Here is a 23,457-nt window from a genome sequence, read left to right on the forward strand (position 1 = left end):
TGGTTGGATTTGCGAAACGAAACGCCCTTCATCCCAAATGTCATTTCCGACCATCGGTGCGTTGGGTTCTCGTGGTTCTTCTAAAATGTCTGAAACACAAGAAGTCATAGTGATCTGTCGGTAATAATTATTTATGTGATTCATACATCCATATTTATTTTATTTTATTATTGTCGATCATTCTCGTGGATGTTCATCTCTGGCGACAGGAGGCAGTCGTGGATAAGGTGCACTGCTCTGAATCTATTTGAATCTACGCGAAGAAGTGTCCCTGCACCACCTTTTCTTTTTTCTGCACTGCACCGCACTGACATTTGTGATAAACTTATCCACATCTCCCTGGAAGAAGAACTGCTTTTGTAAATGTACAACATGTGATCGGAACCGATACTTCTTTGGCAATTTGGGTGACTCTTCAGTCTTTAGGAAGGCCCTGGTCTGAGAGGCGCTGCTTTGTTTTGGTATGTGCTGGCAAGACTAGCTTTATGTTTAGCTCTTCTTGGTCCCGTCACATCTTCACATTTTCCGCTGTCACCTGTTTCACCTGTTTTGTTTTGGGTTTTTTTTTAACTTGTTTTGTTTGAAAGGGGAGATATGTAAGTTGGATATTTGCCGAAATTTGATTTTGTGAAATGAAGTGCCCGTTTTTGTTTTTTTTCAGAGTCAGGGCCGCATATGGTTCTACATGTATTATTTAATTTCTGTATGAGGTTTTGCTTTTTGAGTTACAAGTTAGCTAGCTACCAGTTAGGCTATACAATCAACAAATTGCATAATGTAATTTCAGGCAAAGCTCTTTACCGTTGTCCTAAAAATATCGATCTATTAGTTGCTCATTAATTCAGACTATTGTTTTTTATGTTGTTAAAAAAAAAGAATAAAAATGGGAAGTTTGGGGAGCAAGTTCCAGTCCCCCCCTTTAGGACCAGAGGAGAGTTTGGAAGGCATCAGCAGCAGCATCCATAAACACAGTTGTGAGTGTAAGAAGAGGAAACGCAATGCACAGTGTGACTGTGAAAGTGAGCAAGATGATGATGATGCTGTCTTGGATACACCTCGCAGGTCTGTCCTCAAAAGATGTAGCATTTATTTATATTTTGTATTTAGCATTTATTTATATTTTGTATTTTTCACCTTGTGCCCTAATTATTACAGAAAGAAACTGAAAAGCACTTCTCGATACATTTATCAAACTCTATTTTTAAATGGGGAAAACAGCGATATTCGCATTTGTGCATTAGGACAAGAGTGGAACCTTCACAAAGTATACCTTTGTCAGGTAAGCCAAAAATACTTGAACAATTATGCAACTTGCACACTATTGTAAATTGCATTTCAGTGGTTTCATGTATCTCTGTTGTTGTAGTCTGGATATTTTTCCAGCATGTTTAGCGGCTCTTGGAAAGAATCAAACATGATGGAGATCAACCTTGAGATTCCAGATCAAAACATTGACACTGAAGGTAAAACAAAAGAACTTGCCCACTCATAGCTGTCTTTCATTCCTTTTAAATATGTGTAATTAATACATTTTTACTATTTTGTTTAAAGCCCTTCAGGTCGTGTTTGGTTCACTATATCGAGATGATGTTCTGATTAAGCCCAGCAGAGTCGTCAGTATATTAGCTGCAGCTTGTATGCTTCAACTGGTTGGTGAATTTTACACATGTTGTTTTAATGTAAGTATTTTCTCTCATGACTGATGTTGATATTCTAACTATATTGATTGGTCGGCAGGATGGCTTGATCCAGCAGTGTGGAGAGACCATGAAGGAAAACATCAGTGCAAAGACTGTGTGTAGCTACTATGCTTGTGCTAGTATATATGGTTTAGATTCAGTTATGAAAAAGTAAGAACATTTTTCAGTTGATTTAATTTACATAGTCAAATCAAAGGGTGTGTTCTAGGTGTGTGCTTTTGTTTGGTTTTGCAGATGTCTTGAATGGCTTCTCAACAATCTAATGACCCACCAGAATATCGAATTGATGAAGGAACTTGGGTATGTGTTCAACTCACATTTTTCTGAACATTTTCGTAATGTGTACAAACTGGTTATATGGCTGTAAAAAGCCATTATTTTTTAATTAAACTGTATAAAAATACACATTTAATCTTTTTTTTTGTTAATTAACAGTACAGAGATAATGGAACTGCTCATTCAGTCATCAGACCTGTTTGTTATGCAAGTTGAAATGGATGTATACACTGCCCTTAAAAAGGTAAGTAAAAACATTTTATTGGCATGCATGATTATTATATTAAAGTGGACATTTTCTATGAAATTTGTCTTTTGTAGTGGATGTTTCTGCAGCTTAATCCATCATGGGATGGGCCTATCAAACAACTACTTGCTGATGCAGATGCATGGCTTTGTAAAAGGCGAACAGGTAAGTTCATAGTTAGCTCATAACATACACAGTTGTTTACATGTATTAAGGTGTTTTTGTATAACAGACCTTGGTGAACAAGAACCCTTTTTAAATTCAGAGGATGGCAAACATTTTAGTTCAGTATTTAAACATGTTCGTCTTCAATATATTATCAATGATCTGGCATCTGCTCGCATCCTGGAGAGAGACAATATTCTCCCCCCAGGTACAGTCCTTATTTTCTCTTGAGAAAATGCTGTATATGCTGATGTTAATGGCATTCTTACTTTCCACTAATTTTTCTTTCTTGATCAGATTGGCTAACAACTGTTTACAAAAATCAGTGGTTTGCCATGCTCAGGACTGAATTTGACAATGACAATGGGTAAGGAAAAAAAAACATTAAGTTAAATATTCCCTTTCAATGCTGTAGTTCTGACCAAGGTGCCTAATGTAATTAGTCCTCAGGAGGCAAACAAGGAGGAATTTGAACTGAGCAGTATGCGGTGTGGCAGAAAATTGACTAAAGAAGGAGATGTGAGCTGCATTTGTACCTCATATGTTGTATATTGTATATATTGTTTTAATAATTGTTTTAAAAAACTTTTTAATGTATATTTTTTCAGTACTGCTGGCGTTGGACGGGGTTTAACTTTGGCTTTGATTTGCTTGTAACCTACACAAATCGCTTTATTGTTTTTAAAAGAAATACTCTAAGCCAGCCATGTGGGGGCGCTGTTAGTCTCCAGCCCAGAAGGCATTTGGCATACAGGTGAGATAATTATGCACTTTTACCTAATAGTTTAATAGTTTTTTTTCTGATGTACTTAAGTGAGCACCAGCAATGGTGAACTTGAATATGAATTTCATATAAAATGAATATAAGTCAGTGTTGGCCTACCAACTTTCTCTCATGGTCCAGGTTACGCCTTGCTTCATTTGACACCCGGGGAAAGCTGGTGTGTAGTCGCTCAACGGGTTACCAACTTCTTACATTAGAAAAAGACCAGGTTGGTCCTCTTCCGAGTTGTCCAAACTATAAGGAGGTTTACACTATTTTAACACAATAGTCTGTTTGAATCTTCTCAGGAGTATGTGGTGATGAACCTGGACAGTCGTTTGTTGTCATTCCCACTTTATGTCTGCTGTAATTTCCTGTACACGTCGTCTCACTCGGACCAGAGACCAGATTCCCCTGAACAAGAGAGCAGCACTCGCAGTGTGTCATGATCAAACATAAGGCTACCATTCCTCTGGTGGAGCTGAAGAATTGACATGAACTTGTATGTAAATATACCACCACATTTGATACCCATGTCATTTAAATGCTCTGTTCATACTGTGTATGTGATGTTGTTTTGGTAGATTTGGTTCTGCAGTAATTGAAAGTTCATGTTTCAGCAATTTTGCTGAGAAAAAAAATCCCTTTTGCCTTCAGTGTGTACTGTTTACACTGATGTGTGGACCATTAATTATCCTAAAATGTATAGCTCAATGATAAATTATAGTAAACTATTATCAAATCTCTGTTCCAAATAGGGGAACAGAGGTATTGTTAAAAGGAGTTGACTAGATATTAACCAAATTAACAAATATTTATAGACTGCTCATTTCTTAGTAAAACAAGGCCTATGATGTCTACATGAAGCCAGTATTTAATTCCACTATGTATATTCTTTCTTTGACCAACGCAATAGTAATGTGTTTTGCACTTTAATGCAACTAAGTAAGAACTAGATTTTTTTTCCGTAACAGCCAACACTCTTCTCAGATACATTATAGATGATACAGAGAATGTCTTTAATCAGCAAAATATGAAGTTATATGGTATGTACACATACTATAGTCTAATAATAAAGTGTGTCATTTTTTTGTTTGCTAAAGGAACACATTCATTTAGGAGGTTGTAGACTACCATACATGCAAATGTCTAATTTATATAATGTCGATGTCCATCCGTAGTGACAGCCTTACTTGCAGCTTGTGGTTTTTATTTTGCACTGTCAATCACAGAATATTTTGGTTATTTGTTGTGCTGTTTTTCCCCCAACATTTCATATAATCAGGAATAATTATACTGTTCTTGTAGATTTAGTTTAGGCCCAATTTGTAGGCGATCTGCTGTTAACTGAACATAAATGACATATTGCTGTATCATGCATGTTGATCAACGCCTCTAAAAGGCACCCTACTTGTATCAAAATTATCTTATTCATTTTTTAAATCTTTTTTTTAAGGAGTAAAAGTTATGACTTAAAAATAAACTGCCTATTTACTTGGGCTGTGGTGCTAATATAAACCATGTCTTCATTGAAGCTGCATGTTATTGCTTAACTTTGGTTATGTTTTGGTTTTAGTGTTATTTCATTTATTATGTAGCTGACAATACAGTACAATAAAATTGTAAAATGGCAATCACATGGCAGCATACTCAATTTAAGACTTGAAAACAGTGCTTTATTTTTGGTAGGTAAACACGGCAGTACAGAGATCCGATTCCTCTCTGGGTTGAGAATCATGCCATGATTCCTGGCCATTCACTGACAAACCAGTCACAAGTCAAAGACATATGCTGAGGCTGTACAGATCATACAGATCATGACAACTGTCACAAGATTACACTGGAAATCTTAAATCTACAGCCTCAAGAACTCATGAGAAGTTCATTTATTTCCACCTAACTGAATGAGTTGACTGTGCATCTGTTACATGTGTAACAATACAAGTGTAACCACCAGTCACTTAAGGTTTTTCACAGGGCAGCCCATGGCCTTCTTCATTGATGAATAGAGTCCAAATTCTCCTTCAGTTTTCGGGTCATGCTGGGAATGAGGTTAATGTGGTCATCGACACAGGTGCCCACACAGCGCTCCATCATGGACCTTACAGCAGGCTCTTTAGCACCAGAGTCAAAAAGATCTTTTGCTTTGTCATTGCAGTGCATTGTACACCTGGCTAAGCGGTCCTGCATGTAGATATAAAGGAATACATTTTATTAAATTTTGCCTTTATAATACTATGATTTACAAACAAGATCAGTGACTTCACCTTGGTTAGCAAGAATACCTGTGAGTAAATGTTCTTCTGACATAATGACATACTTTTTTTTTCAATATAAGCAAACTTATTTATGAAAACAGCATGATTTATTTTTAACAACATATCATTGAGTAATATTTCCTGTGTGCCGCTGTCCTCACCTGAAACTTCTCCATCTCTGAGGTGACCAGAGCTTGAGCCTGAGCCAGTGGAGTGTGGCACCTTTCGATGCATTGATGTACCTGGGTCATAGAGTCTGTGGAGCGATCACAACACTCCGCGCTGCACTTGAACATACGACTCTGTAAAAAACCAGGTCGTTTAGGGTCAATGTGAAGTGAACAGGCTTGTAAAGTACGTGTGGACTTACTTGCATTTTGCGAATATGGTCCCTCTCCAGACTCTGGACCATTTCTTCCACTACAGCTTGGACACGTCCCTGGTGAGCCTCTGCCATTTCGTGTTTGTTTTAATTTCAGTATGTTGAATTGGGTCTTAGATAGACTGTAGCGCAATAAAACGTGAAATTTAAGATGTCTAGGTCACCTCCATTCAGGCATGGTTCAAATGAGCTCAAATGGACAGCTTCCGGTTTTCTTCCGTGAGACTGAATATCATCATCACCCAATTTCCGGCCTGTGTCTTTTAAATCTAAATATGCTTATTACCTTTTCCTCATCAATAGCCAGAGATACTGCATTAGCCAACACGGCTCTGTATTTAGTGCCGTGTTTTTAAGTATTATTTGCATCGATGTTGTTCGTTTATTCTTAAAGCGACCACAGAGTGGTGCTGGTTTCTGAAACAATGACTTCCACTGAAAACAGACATGAAGAAGTGACAGTCAAAATCCCGGAAATGCATGGACCTATTTAACACTTCTGAGGAAGTTATTGAACTTTTAACAATTTCTGACACTTCGCTGTGGCGACAGATAATCTTTATAACTCTGGGTAAATGGCCAACGCGGCTTATTGTACATACTTTGTGATTGCTGTAATGATTTTTAACTTGTGTTCTAAACTATACCATGCTCTACACCCAAATCAAATGCCCGTAATATTTTTTAATCTAGTTACAACAAACAATTTTCGGGTGTAGGTTACTGTCTTAAATATATATGTCGTTCTTTGTTTAAACCTGATATTGACTTCAGTTCACTGTGACCTTTGCTCGTTATGATAAGAGCTTAGTCAGTAATATGTAGTGTAGTGTAATTATATGTGGCCTTATTTACTCTTCTTTGCAGATGTGTTCAAGCGTTAGAAGTCCATAATGTATCTACACTCCCTTTCTCTGAGAGCTCTCCTGTTTCTGGGACTATGGAACTCAAGTAGAAAGAGCTTGGCTTCTGCCCCACATCTTGGAGATCAGCCCAAAAAGATTGGTATGTCTGGTGTCACTATTACTGCTTACTAACAGTTTTTACTTAAAATATATATATTTGTTTTCTTCTTGAAAGCTATTGTTGGAGCAGGAATCGGTGGTACAGCTACGGCATATTACCTGAGGCAAGAGTTTGGTCCAGGGGTAAAGATCGATGTTTTTGAATCTCATGCAATTGGTGGGCGACTACAAACTGTTAAGATCGGTGATTATGAATATGAAGTGGGCGGATCAGTTATACATCCTCTCAACCTCCATATGAAGCACTTTGTTGACAGATTAGGTAATTTTTATACATTCTCAATGTAGTCTGTCCGTGCATATATTATCACTTTGAAACCTATATTAACTTATTCCAGGCATTTCTCCAAGAAAAGATGTTGCATCCAAAATGGCAATTTTTAATGGAAAGGAACTAATCTTTGAGGAGAGTGACTGGTTCATTGTAAACTTCTTGCGTTTTCTGTGGAGATATGGGTTCAACCTAATACGAATGCAGATGTGGGTGGAGAGTATTTTGGATAAATTTATGCGGTGAGTACATTGTCATGTGTGAATGTGGAATTTCACAGTTGGGTTATCCTTAGTATTCTCATTACAGTCCTCCCATGTAAGAATAAAACCTTACAGATGGAGGTGGGAGATATAAAAAAATATTATATCTCAGATTTTTTTTGAGGAATGCAGTGTAATTTTTTTTAACAGAATATTCACTTTTTGAACAGCACTTGAAGCTCAACCAAGATTTTGCAGAGTTTATGAAACATAATCTGATTATTAAAGCTTTGGTCACTTACTCGACTCAACAAGTATTGAGATAAATAAGATTTATGTGGACAATGGCATATCAATCGATGCACAGGGCATGTTCTCAGTCAACCAAGAATTTCTTAAGTTGACTACAGTCCTTCTGAATATCATCTGTTTTTTTTGTTTTTTTATTGTCCACATTAACTTACAGACTAAGTAATATTCTTATATGTACAGGATCTATCAGTACCAGCAGTATGGCTACTCCTTCTCTAGTGTGGGGAAACTCTTGCATGCCATGGGTGGTGATGGATTTCTGACTCTTATGAACCAAACATTGGAGGAAACGATGATTGGCGAAGGATTTTCACAAGTTTTCATCAATGACCTAGTTGAACCCATCACTCGAGTAAATTATGGTCAGAGTGTACGCATTAATGGGTTTGTAGGTATGTTTAACATGTGATAACAAATAAGTTTTAATGTGTCACACTATAAACTTAAACTTCCTTTTCTGTTACTTGAATAGGAGCAGTGTCTCTAGCCGGAGCAGATTCAGGCCTTTGGGCTGTAGATGGAGGCAATAAAAGAGTTTGCTCAGGATTGTTGTACAACACCAAAAGTGAACTGATCCCAGCCAAAGTAACCTCAATAGCAGTAAAAGTTCGACCATCCAAGTCAGGTAAAATAAAAACATTTGTGTTAGTCAGCTATATATGATGATCTATGACCAACATTTTTGCACTTTTCTAATACTCATGGAGGAAAAACTGTATAAAGTTTTTAAAGTTTAATAAAAATTAAGTTTAGATGACATGTATATTTCTTTCTTTTTTCATAAAAAAAAAAAAGTCAATATAATAGTTTAAAGCTTCTTATGGTCTCGTTTTTGCTTTAAAGGGGCAGCAACTAGCTTCTATGAGGTCAACTACACTGGGGAAGATGGTGCTGCACACTCTTTGTATGAGATTGTAATAATTGCTACTCCACTTCACTCTGGTAAATCAGACATCACCTTTTCTGGTTTCTCCCCACCCATCCCCTCCCACTACTCTGGGCGCTTCCATCAGACTGTTGCCACTCTGGTCCATGGCTTTCTGAATGTGTCCTTTCTGGGCACCACAGCAGCCGCCTCAGACTTTATGGTCTCTGATGTCCTCACCACAGCTTCAGAGGGCTCAGTCATCAACAGTTTGAGCTCACTGGACCCTGTGCACATTCCTCCTGGGTACAAGCCAACCCCTGCAAGCCACAAGAAAGTCTGGAAAATCTTCTCCCCAGACCCACTGACACAGGAGCAGTTGAAGAGCATGTTTCTTTCCTGGGATTCTGTGTCTGAATCGCGCTGGTTGGCCTATCCAGCTTACTCTCCACCACAACGAAAAACCCCACCATTAATTCTACACAACCGTCTGTACTATTTAAATGCTGTGGAGTGGGCTGCCAGTGCTATGGAGATGAGTGCCATTTCAGCAAGAAACTTGGCTTTACTGGCTCACCATCGCTGGCATGGACAGAATGGCAAAATTGACCAGGAAGATTTACACACCAGGCTGAGAGGAGAACTCTGAGAAAGGAAGTGGCCATAGTTAAAAATACTGCACTGAAACGGTCAGGGTTAAGCTCTTCAGGTATCTCTGTGGGATGTGCCTTTTTTAATTTCAAGCAAATTCTGTGTAATAATTATTTAAATTATACAGTTTAGGTAAATGGCTAAAGCTTGTTCAGTGACTTTTTTGGGTGTATGGTGGTCATTAAGTCAAGGTCACCTAGTTTGGAAATGTCACATGGCTATTCATTTTCATTCATGTACTTCTGCATATTTACATTGGGCAACAGAATTACTGGTGCCTATTCTATTAAATCCAATAGTAATGGATCTAAAGGCCACAACACTGTGAATTACACACTGCAGGGTGGAGCACTAAATATTGCTCAATTTGTGTAGAAGTATTTGATTTTTAAATGTCTTAAATATTTGAGTGTATGGGTTGCTTTTTGTTTGAGTGAAATCTATTACTGCTAGATTTTTTGTTTAGTTTTGCTTATGCCTTGACATAAGTGTGGTTGTAACATTAATTCCTCTGTCTTTAAAGATTCTGCTACTTGTGGCAATATCAAATTTCTTATTTGTTTATTTGTTAACTGCTGAGAATTTTTTATTTTTTTTAAATTGTCTGAGAATTAGGTGATTCAGCAATAATATTAATATTTGCACTTTTAATCAAATCAGTGAACCTGTTGTAAAACTTTACAAAAATTTAAGAACAGGCTCATTTAAGTCCAAATGTTTACAATAAATGTAATATAAATGGATATGGTCTTTTTGCTTTTTTTTTTTAATAAAAGATCACAAATTTACTTGCATTAGATTACTTTGCATTAACATTTTTTTTGCCTGATCTGTTGCATAACCCCATTTCTTTTTTTCTCCCAAAGAGACACTGACACATCCTAAATGCATGCCCATGTGACTGGGCATCCAACAATGGGTAGTATTTTGTGGTTGAATAAGGACGGTTCTGTGCTGTGCCACTCGCCCAGATGTCTCTCAGGTAGGAGGGAGGGGGGGACACTGGTACCATAGCTGCCTGTCAATACCAGACATGTGATGCAGCTGAAAATATAAGGGGCTGCTCACTCACCAAAATACACTTTGCAAAATAGACACTAACTAAATTTTTCCAGTCTTCAAGTAAAAAAAACAAACAAACAACAAAAACAAAACAAAACAAAAAAACAAGATGAGAGCTCTGTTAGCTGTTGTGGTCCTTTCTGTGGCAGCATTTCACAGTGGTAAGATCAATGTTATTACAGTGTTTATTTATAGCTACTGGAATTAGAGGAGGGATGCTAAGGAAGAAATTGATAATGATGTTTGTTTTATCTGTGTTTTAGGCCTGTCTGCATTTCTTGAGGTTGCAGAGAATGAGGAGAAAACTGTTAAGAATGGTAAGAATAATATGTATCTTATGTAGTGCACACACAACTAGTGATGAACTCTAATTCTCTGCATTTTACAATTAACTACTAAAATAAAATGACTGGTGCTTGTAAAACAATATTATTGCCATTTTACAAATTAAACTTATTTTGTAACTCACATTTTTTTATACAGAGGTGAGTAGAGAAGCCAAAGATTTTATTCATGTTGGCGTACTGTTATTTGAAAATAATATTACTTCAAGTACAAGGACAAAGTTGTAGTCCATAAAATTACTCAAGCAAAGTTTAAACGTATTTGAGGGAAGTGTAAATGTAACGGTACCTGTCTAGACATAACACCTGGTGGTTGGAAAATCTAAACATGGATGAGCAAAATCTGGTATTTTTAAAGGATAGGCCACAAAAATGAGAAAAAAACAATTAAGGCAATGGTGCAGGGCAAAAACACAAATGTTCAAATAATTTACTGTTTTTTGTCACTTGTAGATTTACTTTTTTTTTGTCCTTTTTGCAGATAGCCTTACTGAGCTCCAGAAAATAGGTAGGTCTGCATTACTCCAGCTGAACAATGGATGTTGATTTTAGTCTTTTATCCCTTAGAACAATGTTATACAATCTATGAAATAAGAAACATGTGCTTTGTTCAAAAGACTTTGTCATTATGATTAAATACAGACCTAAACTATTATTGTGTTCTGAACAGCATTACATTTCTTATTTTTATTATTGCATAGTTCTCTAATAATGCAAAATATCGGGGGATGATGACAACACCACTGTTTGACGATGTTATAAAACTTCTCAATAAATAATATGAAATACTATCACCAGTTGGACAAACATACAGTGAATCGTACATGCTAATGCCAACCAGTCACGATAAAATGTAGTTCTGTCATCACAGTCCTCATCATTGTTTTACTGTCTATTTAGATCAGAAAGAATTTGAAGCTGCTCAAAAGGAAGAGGCACAGCAAAAGAACGGTATGTACTTTGTCAAGTTGTTGAAGAGTTGAAATAACCTTGATAGTTTAATATTTCACCTGTAATAATTCAGTGTTTATGCATTTGCCATCATATCAGGCCCTATATCTGCTGCTTCCTATATTCTTTATCTTTCAAAAATTCCTTCAAAGTAGCTTATAACAATCAGTTATAGTGGTTATGCAGCTGACAAAGTTACCAAGAGTGTCACTGTTGAGTAATGAACTTGTTTTCTATAAGACCTCAAAATACATCTAAAATGTGAAAAGCTGTTACGGTTTAATTACAAATATAAAAGTCTGCATAAACTCTATTAGTTATTAGTCAGTTATTCGCGGACCAGGAGTAAACTGGCTTTACAGGAGTATGTTTTGAGTTTAAGTCTCCTGTCAAATATATATATATATATATATATATATATATATATATATATATATATATATATATATATATATATATATATATATATACATATATATATATATATACACACATATATACATATATATATATATATATATATATATATATATATACATATATATACATACATATACATACATATATATATATATATATATATATATATATATATATATATTATATATATATATATATATATATATATATATATATATATATATATATATATATATACATATATATATATATGTGTGTGTGTCTCTCCCACCCTCATCTTTTCATTTAAAGTGGCTGTGGACAGCAATGAAGATGATCACTTCGTGGGTAAGCTTAATACAGTATATTATTTTGAATTAAAACCAATCCAGCCTTGCCTGCCATGTTATGAAGACATTTCTCATGATTTTTCTTTAGATGCAGTTAAAGATGGCTGTGGTAAGTTTCCAGTGACATGTCGGCTAGAGTTTAATGTGGTATTAACTGTCATGTTTGTGTAAAATGTAACAGTAGAGGAGCACCAGGGGCCGGCTGATGTCAACACAAGTGTGTAACATACAGCATGTGATCTGTTAAGCTCAGACTGATCGTTGCATAACTCTGAAATCCTCCTCCCCACTGCAGGAGGAGATGGGAACTACGAGGCTGCGGCGACCCAGGGCGGTAAGACGCACTGTGCTGCTGTTTCATAGGTCGACACAAGATGGCAGTAAGGTCCTATTTGGAGTTGAACATGATGGGGTGGAAGAGGGTGGGGTTCTAGGAAGTATTGAATAAAAATATTTGTGTTGTCTTACACAAAAATGTGATCCAAGTCATCAGAGGAGATAGAAGGTCAGTGCATGTTAACTCTAAATAGTCTCAATTTTTTTTTTTAAGGTTTGGCAAATGACTTAAGGTGCTGTACTAAAATCAGACTAATGAATAAAAGTAAAAAAATTAAATGAGGCCCAGGACAAAATGACCTTGGCTCTAAAATGTACATTACACAATTACATGGAAGCCTGAAGAAGTTGCTGGGATGTAACTAGATACATTGATAAGTGAGCTTGTACTTCATAGTTTTGAACTTCATAATGTTTTATATATTATATATATCTCAAAACTTTAAAATTATTGTTTTCCTAGAACATAATGCTGCAGTGACAGAATCTGCAAGTAGTTCAGGTAGGATCCACCAAATTTAATTAAATATAGTGTTCTTGAATCCATTTAAAGTTAATTTTTGTTTTATTGTTTTTTGTTTGTTTTGTTTTTACAGAAGAGTTGGCTCAAGATTCATCAAACGAGCAAGGTAACAACTTAGACTGGTTTACACAGGAGGTCAGAATGAGGTTGAATTGGCTCTCTATGTGTGTACAATTTGTGCATCCAGACAGTAGTGGTCTGGGTTGGGGACGGTCGTTAACATTTTTGTGGCCCACTCAGACGCGGTACCTGCCCAGTCGAGATGTGGTGGGGAACTGTTTTGAGAGGTGCAGTGAAAGTCTAATTGCTGGTTTTGCAATGGTCTAGATTAGGACAAACAAAACCAGTCACAACCAGTCTGTGTTAGATAAGCTATAACCGGCAGAAGACTGTAAAATCTGGCTTTACAGCTATTACAAATTTACAACTAAGGTCTGAAATAGAGTCTATTTCAGTCTAAGCAGGTTTATTTTTCTGTGTTGTTCACAGACACAGTCATAACAGTTGCTGCCCAAATTAGAATGAAAAAAAAAAAAAAAAAATCAGGAGTTTGACCTAAAAAAAAATATGGTACACTTGTTTATTTGAGCCCAGTCTCTCTGGTGTGCGTACAGATCTAGGACAAAAATCCAGGCCACTCTGAAACGTGTGTCCCTGGGTGCTTAATGCGCTTGATTAATACTGTATCATTTGCTACTGGTTATTTTCAGAAAAATTGCACTACCCTGCCCCAAAGGGAGCTCAAATCAATTTATTGAATAGGATTACTAAAGGTCATGCAACAAGAACTCATATCCAGTATGTAAGCAGCATTGTAATTCTTCTTACTGGTTTAGTGTTTGGACTCATAAAAGGAATTGCTTCCGTTGTAAAAGTGAATCTATTGATATGAGCAGACTCGCCCTGTTTTACACAGTGGTGCTCTCATTCATCATTACCTGCACAATGTGACTCACATGAGTGGGCTATAAACCGCAGACGTGATTCATAGATTATACTAGCAGTCATTTTGAAAGACCTGGAAAAATACTGAATTGGAGTGTTTGTAACACAAAGCTAGCATAAAGGAATCCTGTCTGTTTTTTACGTCATAGATGAAGAGGAGTGAAAGAACACCCCCCTGCCCACCACACTGGGCCTTACTGAGATCATCGTCAATAAAGAAGAACTATTCCACCTATTTGTACCATGTGGTTTCTTTTGTTTATGTCTGTGGTATAACAAAGCCTACATTACATCAACCTCTCCCACTGGAAAAAACAAGTATGGTTCAACCTATTTTGACTTCAGTTAGAACCAACAGCTTAGTCAACATTAGTATTTGAGTCTATAAATGTTATATTTAGTTAGCAACCTCAACTGCTCATTTACTCATGTGTTGAGTTAGGTTAAGCTATTGCTTGTACTTTCAGCAGAGGTTTAGAAGTTTGACCGAGAATTGTCGCCTTAAATTCAAGGTGTTTGATTTGCTGAAACCTGGTTTTAAAAACTGTGCTGTTTATTCATACAATAGACATATGGATGTTTTACTTTTTATTTATAGGTTTGTTTGTTTTTTTCCACATTTTTATTTATTTTTTCATTATAATCTTTTTCATGTCATGTTGATGTGCATAAAAAAAAACTTTGGTACCTAAGGGAAAATGAAACAATTAAGGCCTCTACAGCATCTATAGGTCAAAATGCATTTAGCACTGCTGCCAAATAGCACACATTTCTTAAATAGATTGTTCAATCCAACCACTTGGACCACTTCCAATATATAAAATTTTACACGCAGTGGTTTATATAAGGTCTAAGCAAGAGCAACCCAAAACTCTAGGCAGTTGTTTTCTAGAAAAGTAGAGCTGAACATTCAGTACTAGCTGAAATGAACAAGGCTTGGGCAGGCCCAAAGCATTTAACCATCCATGATGCAATCAAGTTTTAGCAGGTAATTCCCCCCCCAGAGACATTCTGTCCTTACATTTCTTGTGTCTCAAGTAACTGAAGTAGTTTACAGCATTAGTACATCAGAAACAATGAGATGAAGTGGATATAGCACATACTGACAGGTAATGTCATAGCTTTTTATGATTCAATGCTTCAACTCATAAAATGCATGTTTAACAGTTAAGAGTCATTTTATATACACACACACACACTAATAATTTAAGCCTAAAATTACTGCTTGACAATTACAGTACTGTCAGTATGTTAACAAGAGTGACTCCTCTGGCAAAAGACTAACACTGAATGTTTTAAAAGTTGAAAGAAAAAACACATTTTAAACAAAACACAAGTGTATATACAAAAGTTTCAAAGTAAAAAAAAAAAGACAAACGAAAATTCAGTGATATGGAAATGGTTAGAGAAAAATGACTTAAAATCTTCTCTGGAGGTGAATGTTCCAAATCAAAGCAGTGGATTCAGATTAGGTAAAAGATGGAGTAACAATCTCTTAGTTGTTGGCTTAAGGTGTCATGGTCCTTATTAAAGAAGTCTTCTCTACTGTTGGGATTTGTTGGATCTTCAAAAGATGTTCTGATGCATATGTTAATGATAACTGAATGCAAACTATACCAGAATGGGGCTATAGATGAAGATTGCCATAATGGCAGCACTGATGAGGCCAGAAATGGGCACTGTGACAAACCATGCCATGAAGATGTTTCTGAACAAGCGCCAATCCACAGCTTTCCGTGAGCGGAGCCATCCAACAGCAACCACAGAACCCACCTGAAACAATTGGTTTTTTTTCCATTAGATTAGGAAGCAAAAGGTGACCACTTGCATAGCAGAGCAATCTATGAAAGTGCAGTATCTCAATAATAAATTACTTGTTGAGCTTTTGACTATGTTAACATTAGAGTATAATATTGTTTAAAAAGGCAAAACATTTTAGGTAAAACACAAATGGAAAGGTGGAAATATGAGTGCTAAATTTCAAATGTACACACACTCGCTGTAGCTATACCAGTGAACTTACCTTGCAGTGTGTTGTGGATACAGGCAAACCAATATTTGATGCAATTACAACAGTCAGAGCTGAAGCCAATTCAATGCTGAATCCACTGAAAGGAAAACATATTCATTAAAGTTAAGTCTTAATGCTTGTGAAAGCTTTCTGAACTTGCATATACCTTGAGGGAGTGATTGGGGTCAAGTCCTTGCCCATAGTCTGTATGACTCTGCGTCCCCAAACCCAGAGACCAGCACAGATGCCCACTCCACCATATAACAGCAGCCAGATGGGGGTAGGGTTACTTGAACTGACACTGCTTGTTGTGTAGACTAGCCACAAAGCCACTAAGGGGCCAATGGCATTACTGCAAGATAAATGTTTATTTAGAATAGTGAACTTGGAGAAAAAGCTAAACTAAAACTGCTGTATCAAAAAGGATGACCTTGCTTACCTCACATCATTACCACCATGAGCAAAGGAACCAAAGCAAGCAGTGAGGATTTGAAGAAACTGGAAAAGTATAGAGACTTCTGGTTTGTCTGCCTCAGGCCCATCATCATCCAGAGAGCTCCGAGTGCTGTCTGCATCCTCCTTTCCTACATCCAGCACCACCTCTCCCTCTCCAAGGCCCTCTGGGGTTGTGTGCTCAGCTACAGCATTGCAGTAACTAGTGTAACTATCCATACGAACACGTTTCCTATCTTGACCACCTGACCCTGCACCCTTGTCTCCATTCTCACTAGCACGGAAATCCCCATCCTTGTGCTTAAAGTCACCGTGCATCCCGATGATAGCCATGGTGTAGGAGGTGTAGCTGTTATTGCGTCTTATTGGCCTCTCGCCGCCTTCACCCATGCAGTCTCCAACTTTGGCCAAATGAAGTTTGTGCAGCAGGTCTTTGTAGAGGCCGGAGTCTTTGTGAACTGTGTGGTATTGCGTGTAGCCGTTGCTGGGGATCTGTGCTGGTCTGTTACTGAACTGCACGTGGTTGGCAACATTTGTAGAACCATTGCTGAATGTTTGTTGGTTGATTTGGTTGTTCGATTGGACCTGTTTTGGAACTAGAGAAACAGAACATTTTAATTACCATTTTACATATAACTATTGCACTGATTACAAGACAAGTGTAGCTGGTGGTGATCATCTGTGAAAGTTGTTATTATTGATCTTAATACCAATTAAGTGAATGTTTTCAACTTTTTAAACCCATTACTTAAGTGGTTTAGAAACATACGTTATGCCTATTAAACTGTCATCACACCTATTTGTATACAACAAGTGTTAATCCAACTTTACTTACCATTAGTTTCATTGCTGTATTCAGTGTCATCGGACTCTCCAATGTCAAATGCCACTCTGCGTTCTTTATTATTGTCGACATCACCAGAATCTCCAATGTCAAATGCCACCCTGTGCTCCTCAGGGACAGCTGGGGGCTGACCTGCAGGATCTTGATTTGTAGCAGAAGCGGCAGGTGTTGACAACTCCTTGGAGGACTGCTTCAGTATTGGACAGTGGACTTCTCGGAGCTCCTTTTTCTCCATCAGGGGACTCTCAGAAGGGCTCGACGACTTGACATCTCCTAGTGGGGGAGGGATTTTGGTGAGAACAGCTTAGTCCATGTGAAAACACAAATACTGTAATGTTGTTTCAACAGACACCAGAACAGTGGCATTTCATCATTATATTTAAAATACAAAGTATTCCTAGTTAAAAATATAAATTTTGTTCACAATTGGTGTCTTCAGAAAATAAGCTTTTGTTATGAGACACAATAGGACTTCAGACTCACATGACATTTGTTTATCATTTTACAATAGTGAGCGTCAATAGTTACTGTTAAGAAAACCACTGTTCTTGTTTCTAGCAATTATATGGAGCTTAGCTGGGAGACCTCAAGGCTTTGTAATCTTAGAGTAAACCCCTCTTATATCTCAATTATAGTATTCGTTTTATAACTAGATGAAAGTTGGAAAACTCTTGTCGTGTACATTTTAAGTATATATTGTAATTTACGCAGTTTACGCTCTGCTGGCTGCTCTATGTTTCTCCATCATGCAGGATTATGACAAATTAAAGGCTTCAGTTATTTGTGTCAAATTACATTTGCAGGTCATTTTACATGCATATATCGAGTAAAGCATGTAACTTACTTTCAATCTTCTTCTTGAGGCAAGGGCATACAATAAACCACACGATAAGAGCCGTTAACAATGAACAGCCCAAAGATATGAGAAGAATGCCCCACCATGGAACTTTGTCAAATCCAAGCACTGAAAATAAGATACAAAAACAGGAAATTTAAAATAGTGGTACCCTTATACAGAATGTATGCAATATAAATATATAGTTTTGACATATGATGACAGAGAGCAGGAAGTATGCAGAAATACTAAGAGTTCCATAAAAAAAAGTCAGAACATAGAGAAGGGAGGAGTTTTAGCAGAGGCAGATCATTGTAGCAATGGGGTCTAGTGTGTGCCAAGACTGCAGTAAGGTTGTTGCAGCAGATCTAAGATGTAATGCAGCACACTTCAAGAATATTTCACTGCAGAGGCAGTCATCTTTGTCATAAAGGTTGCAAGTCAGCAGTATAATTGCAACAGAAATAGTCCAGCAACAATATCCCGCAACACCTCTAATGCAGTGACCTTCAACAAAATCACTTGAACTGTTTGTCATGTCAAAAGATAAAAGACAATGAATGGCCAAGGTTGAAAGATAAGAGTCTTGGTAGAGGTAGTCATTTTTGTTTCAGGGCAGAGTCCATGCTGCACTCTCCAGTCACGCTGCAACACGAGACTACGCAGCTACCAACTCCTGTTTGTTTTGTTACACAATGGAAGATCATTCCCTTCAGGACGGGCAACAGGAAAAGGTTTCAAACAGCTGGGCCGATCACCAATATTTCAAAGGAAAACAGCAATAAACAAATTAAGAAGCAATTTTGGGCTGATGCTCAAATTTGAAAACCATATTATGCTGCCTTATGATCAAGCGGTAGGGCCACACATTTCCACAATATTGGACGGTACTGTATGCAACTACACACATACAAAATCCAACAGAGGATGTGACACCTCATAGTATGTGGTGAAGTCGAGTATTGGACTGTGCCATGAAACGCCTGGTGTCCTATCATATTATGGTGTAAGCATTTAGGAGACAGGAACATCAAGTGCTATCAAAGTACATGAGGCAGCAAGTGGGTTGTTTCTTGGGAGTTGTCTTCCCCTTGCTGCAGAGGATGGAGTAATACAAGGGCTGTACAGTCTGCCTGATGGAATCATCTTAAAATCAATTGAGATGGTCAGCAAAATGGCATGGTGTAAACTTTGGAGAAATGGGGGCCATCACTACTAAACTATCTGACAATTTGATTATGCAGGACTATGGTGAAATTTCACAAAATCTTCACCCTGATGATGACACAAGAGTGCACATACACATCAATGGTCATACTCTGGCCTGTAGCCACCATTTATAGGCCCAGGCCAGTTAAGATCTTGGAACTGTTAGGCCCTGTAGAGAGAAGAGAACAAAGGAGCAAAAGTTGCTTGTTTAATATATGGATTGCGTAAAAACCCACAAGATTATTATATTGCACTGTGCAGCAAATCTATGACCAACACCCCCTTTACTTGTCTTTTCCTTCTGCAAGCTCAGTGATGCCAAGAGAAAAAGTGAAATCCTATTTCCATCTGCCTGATGTGCACCATGTTAAACTCTCATTCCAGCTATGACCCAAATACAACCACAAGCCAGTCCTAAAAACATGTTTAAAAAAAACACAGGCTCTGAAAATGGTAAACATCGTCTGGTGCAGTCTGTGGGTAATATCCAGCTGTCTGAGGGAGAGGCCTATTCAGAGCTGTGGCTGTGGGCAGGCATGCAGAGCTAAGGGACGAACAATGATACTCACTTGGAGCTCCAGTGAACATGATGGAGAACAGATTGATTCCCATCGTTATGGCATAAAAAACAGGCAAGGCCTTTAATCCATTTGGAACAGGGTTTTTCTACAAAAAAAGTAGAAAAGATCATTAATGCATCTGAACAAGGTAATGACTGATTTTGAATCTTAAATACAACTTACCTTTTGAAGAATGAACATGCGTACAAAGTAAAAAACAATTCCAGATGCAATACCAGAAAGAAGAGGGCTCAGGAACCAAGACGCCACTGTAAAATAATTATAATTTCTATAAATGTATTTATATTCCAACATTATCAACAAAAAACAAAGAAAAAGGTTGAAAAACTATTGCAGTGCAATACTGGTCACCCTATACTTTATATTACATTAGACATGTTTATACAAGGCATTATAGACCTAAAGAGTAAACGGAGTACAACCTCTGCAAATACTTACCAATTCTTAGAAGTTCAAACCATTTGACACCCTGCTGGCCTCTGGCGACTAGTGAAAAGCCAATAGTAGCACCAACAATGCAGTGTGTTCCAGAAATGGGGAGCTTAAGGAAGGAGGCAGCCAGTTGCCAGACAGCAGAACCTGAAGAGAGTTATGATTTAATTAATATACAGGTACTTGCATTTTAAATCTGTTTTTGTGTGTTATTTTGAAAAGACTTCATCAGGTGCACAAATTATGAATACTTACCAACCATAGCACTGACAGATCCAGCCATCAACACTTGCTCAGATCCACTGTACATGCCTACGTCAATAATACCCTTGCGTATAGTTTCACTCACTTTTGCGCCAAGAAGTACTGAGCCCAAAGTTTCAAATACTGTAGCCAAAATACATGCCTGCCGTAATGTCACCACTCCAGAGCCTACTGCTGTGCCAAAAGAATTTGCTACATCATTGGCCCCAACAGAAAAAGCTAAGATAAAGGCGATAATAAAGCCAACAATCAGCAGCCACATGTAATCTGTCAGTGGTGTGTCTGTTACTACTCCAGCAGTGGCTGCTAGGATTATTGCAGTTGCAGTTGCAGTTGCAGTTGCGGAATCCATAATTATTTTCTTCACAATATAAGGGTTAAGGGATGAATCACTAAGAGGTAAAGATAATAAATAATTCTAGGGCTACCTGTCCAACAGGCAATTTTATTTACAGTGCAAATTTCTAACAGTTCTGGATTTAACCAGAAAATAATTAGGTATTGTATTGCAATAATATAGGGTTAATGCTATCCTGTAATTATAATTATTCTGTTGCAATTTCTTTGGAGCTCAGAAATCAAGCCAAATGAGGAGACTGCCATTGTGTAACTATTACTGCAGTGGAGCAGGAGTACATCCTGGAACAAAGGAAACAAAAGGTAACATGTGGTTAAAAAAGAACACTTTTTTATACCATAAAACATGCATCCCAAAGCAACGTTAAAGCATCGATTTTGTACACCGTGAATGGGCGCACGTCACAATTCACAACCACAACACACGTAAACTCAAGACCGGAAGCAGACGTCGTTCCTGAAAAATCTATCAGTGGAAGCCATTTTCGCCAGTTGTCGCACGCAGACAGAGTTCAAGAAAAAGCGTAATCTTTCGCCTTTTGTTTACACACACTGTATGTTTAGTTTACGACATGGTCAGATTCCCAAAGACAATATTCCGACCTTTTTTTTTTTTTACTAAGAAAACAGAATCGCCCAGCACGTGTCGTCATTCATTCATAGCACAGCGGATCACGCGGTTGCCAATGACGCAACTACAGACTTGGTGTAAATACGATCTGTAATTTGTCTTATAGCAGTTTTATTACAGTACATTACGTGGGCTTTATAGAGTTGACCTATATTTGAAAAGAGATACCCCTGAGCTTGACTCAAGGTTCGGAGAATCACATGTATCAGAGATTAACATTATGCGGTCTGAGTGGACGCACAGATGTTGGCATGAGACATACAGACACTACCAATAGTAAATACGCCAAACCAATCCGACAGAAGGACACATCGGTCTATAACATCGGAACTCAAGCGAGGACAACAAACGACACCATCACATAAGGCGCAGCTATATGTTCTCCGCTGTCTTTCTTCTACTTCGTGCCGAATATAATAACAACTGAATTAGAGAGGTGAATACAGTAATTACCACGCAACGTTGGCTTACACTAAGTACTTACCAATCGTGAATGTAGTGGTTTCTGAAGAGTGCTCGGAGCAGCTAACCTAAGCTAATTAGCGCGCGCACCAATGTACAGAGGGCGGGCGCGGGATAAAACCTGAAACTATAATTCAAAAGTTCCTCCGATCACGGTATATTATAGTTCCAAAAATAGCCAATCTATTCAAAATAAAGTCTATTTTATCGTAACTAACTAGATTATTTTTCTCGGATACTCCAAAAATTGAATGGATACCATCTGTCGAATGCAAAAAGGAAGTGCTGAAAAACCCGGTGCAGACCGGCTGCGAGACTCACTGCCCGCAATTTTATTGGATACACCCCCGAGCAAACTCCGCCTCTGCCGCTCTGCCCCACGTCCTTCCCCACGCCACGCCCAGCTGTCACCACGCGCTCTACAGTGGACTGTGTGTGCTACAGCCGTGGATCTATTAGAATGACGAAAATAATATGGTCTACTGATTGTACATTTTCAAAGATTACAGAAAATCGGCCTTAATACAGATGTACAACAACTCACCTTTATGTAACAGTCACTGCTCCCTACAACTGTACAACAACACACCTTAATGTAACAGATAATGCTCCCTACAACTGTACAGCAACTCACCTTTATGTAACAGATAATAGGCAAGGCAAGGCAAGTTTATTTGTATAGCAAAATTCGTACACAAAGTAATTCAAAGTGCTTTACAGAATAAGAAATACATTAAAATCATAATAAAAACAAATCAAAACATAAATAATCATGAAGATTAAAATTAAAAAAGAGAGACATAAATTGGAGAGAAGAGTGCGGAATGAAAACCTTTCAGTTATATGCACAGTTAAACAGAAATGTTTTGAGCCTAGATTTAAACAGCGTCACAGAAGAGGTCTGTCTCACATGTTCAGACTGTTCCAGGTTTTAGCTGCATGAACCTGAAACGCTGACTCCCCTTGTTTAGTCCTGACTCTGGGCACCAGCAGGAGGCCGGTCCCTGAGCTCCTCAGAGTGCGAGATGGTTCATATGACACTAACATGTCACAGATGTACTTTGGTGCTCGGCCATGGAGAGACTTGTACACAAGCAGAGCTGCTTTAAAGTCTATTCTCTGAGGCACAGGAAGCCAGTGCAGAGACCTGAGCACAGGACTTATGTGCTTGTACTTCCTAGTTCGAGTAAGGACCCGAGCTGCAGCGTTCTGGATGTGCTGCAGCTGTCTCACAGCTCGGTTGGAGAGACCAGTGAGCAGACCATTACAGTAGTCTAATCTACTGAAGACAAACGCATGGATAAGTTTCTCCAAGTCTGCTTTAGACAGTAAACCTTTGATTTTTGCTAT

The 23,457-nt window shown here is 37.8% G+C and overlaps 4 protein-coding genes across 5 annotated transcripts; 2 read left to right on the forward strand and 2 right to left on the reverse strand.

Annotated features, from left to right (window-relative positions):
* The first annotated feature begins 44 nt into the window (after positions 1-44).
* Positions 45-4,011, forward strand: gmcl1 (germ cell-less, spermatogenesis associated). Of its 2 annotated transcripts, XM_020925182.2 has the most exons (16): positions 52-120; positions 210-461; positions 877-1,062; positions 1,156-1,279; positions 1,367-1,463; positions 1,552-1,649; positions 1,738-1,850; positions 1,935-2,000; positions 2,136-2,220; positions 2,298-2,388; positions 2,456-2,596; positions 2,686-2,755; positions 2,832-2,907; positions 2,997-3,142; positions 3,293-3,380; positions 3,460-4,011. In XM_020925182.2, exons 3-16 carry the CDS (start codon positions 884-886, stop codon positions 3,598-3,600), a joined length of 1,515 nt encoding a protein of 504 aa, XP_020780841.1. In that variant the 5' UTR covers positions 52-120; positions 210-461; positions 877-883; the 3' UTR covers positions 3,601-4,011. The 2 variants fall into 2 exon arrangements, with proteins under 2 accessions (XP_055009666.1, XP_020780841.1); XM_055153691.1 differs by having other exon boundaries at positions 45-461.
* Positions 4,012-4,805: 794 nt separating this feature from the next.
* On the reverse strand, positions 4,806-6,027 carry fam136a (family with sequence similarity 136 member A). The gene is made up of 3 exons (XM_020925245.2): positions 5,780-6,027; positions 5,571-5,711; positions 4,806-5,335 (listed from the first exon to the last, which is right to left on the reverse strand). Exons 1-3 carry the CDS (start codon positions 5,864-5,866, stop codon positions 5,147-5,149), a joined length of 417 nt encoding a protein of 138 aa, XP_020780904.1. The 5' UTR covers positions 5,867-6,027; the 3' UTR covers positions 4,806-5,146.
* Positions 6,028-6,207: 180 nt separating this feature from the next.
* pcyox1 (prenylcysteine oxidase 1) lies at positions 6,208-9,861 on the forward strand. The gene is made up of 7 exons (XM_020925200.2): positions 6,208-6,362; positions 6,659-6,796; positions 6,872-7,078; positions 7,155-7,329; positions 7,783-7,994; positions 8,075-8,227; positions 8,446-9,861. Exons 2-7 carry the CDS (start codon positions 6,685-6,687, stop codon positions 9,114-9,116), a joined length of 1,530 nt encoding a protein of 509 aa, XP_020780859.1. The 5' UTR covers positions 6,208-6,362; positions 6,659-6,684; the 3' UTR covers positions 9,117-9,861.
* A 4,742-nt stretch (positions 9,862-14,603) lies between these two features.
* slc20a1b (solute carrier family 20 member 1b) lies at positions 14,604-22,426 on the reverse strand. The gene is made up of 11 exons (XM_020925125.2): positions 22,130-22,426; positions 20,649-21,296; positions 20,400-20,540; positions 20,124-20,209; positions 19,950-20,046; positions 18,181-18,300; positions 17,328-17,609; positions 16,479-17,088; positions 16,206-16,391; positions 16,052-16,136; positions 14,604-15,801 (listed from the first exon to the last, which is right to left on the reverse strand). The coding sequence occupies exons 2-11, from the start codon at positions 21,007-21,009 to the stop codon at positions 15,640-15,642; spliced, it is 2,130 nt and encodes a 709-aa protein (XP_020780784.2). The 5' UTR covers positions 21,010-21,296; positions 22,130-22,426; the 3' UTR covers positions 14,604-15,639.
* Between the last annotated feature and the right edge of the window lie 1,031 nt (positions 22,427-23,457).

The sequence above is a fragment of the Boleophthalmus pectinirostris genome, unplaced genomic scaffold, assembly GCF_026225935.1.
Source record: "Boleophthalmus pectinirostris isolate CB_2022bp ecotype Guang Dong unplaced genomic scaffold, ASM2622593v1 HiC_scaffold_18, whole genome shotgun sequence".
NCBI lineage: Eukaryota > Metazoa > Chordata > Actinopteri > Gobiiformes > Gobiidae > Boleophthalmus > Boleophthalmus pectinirostris.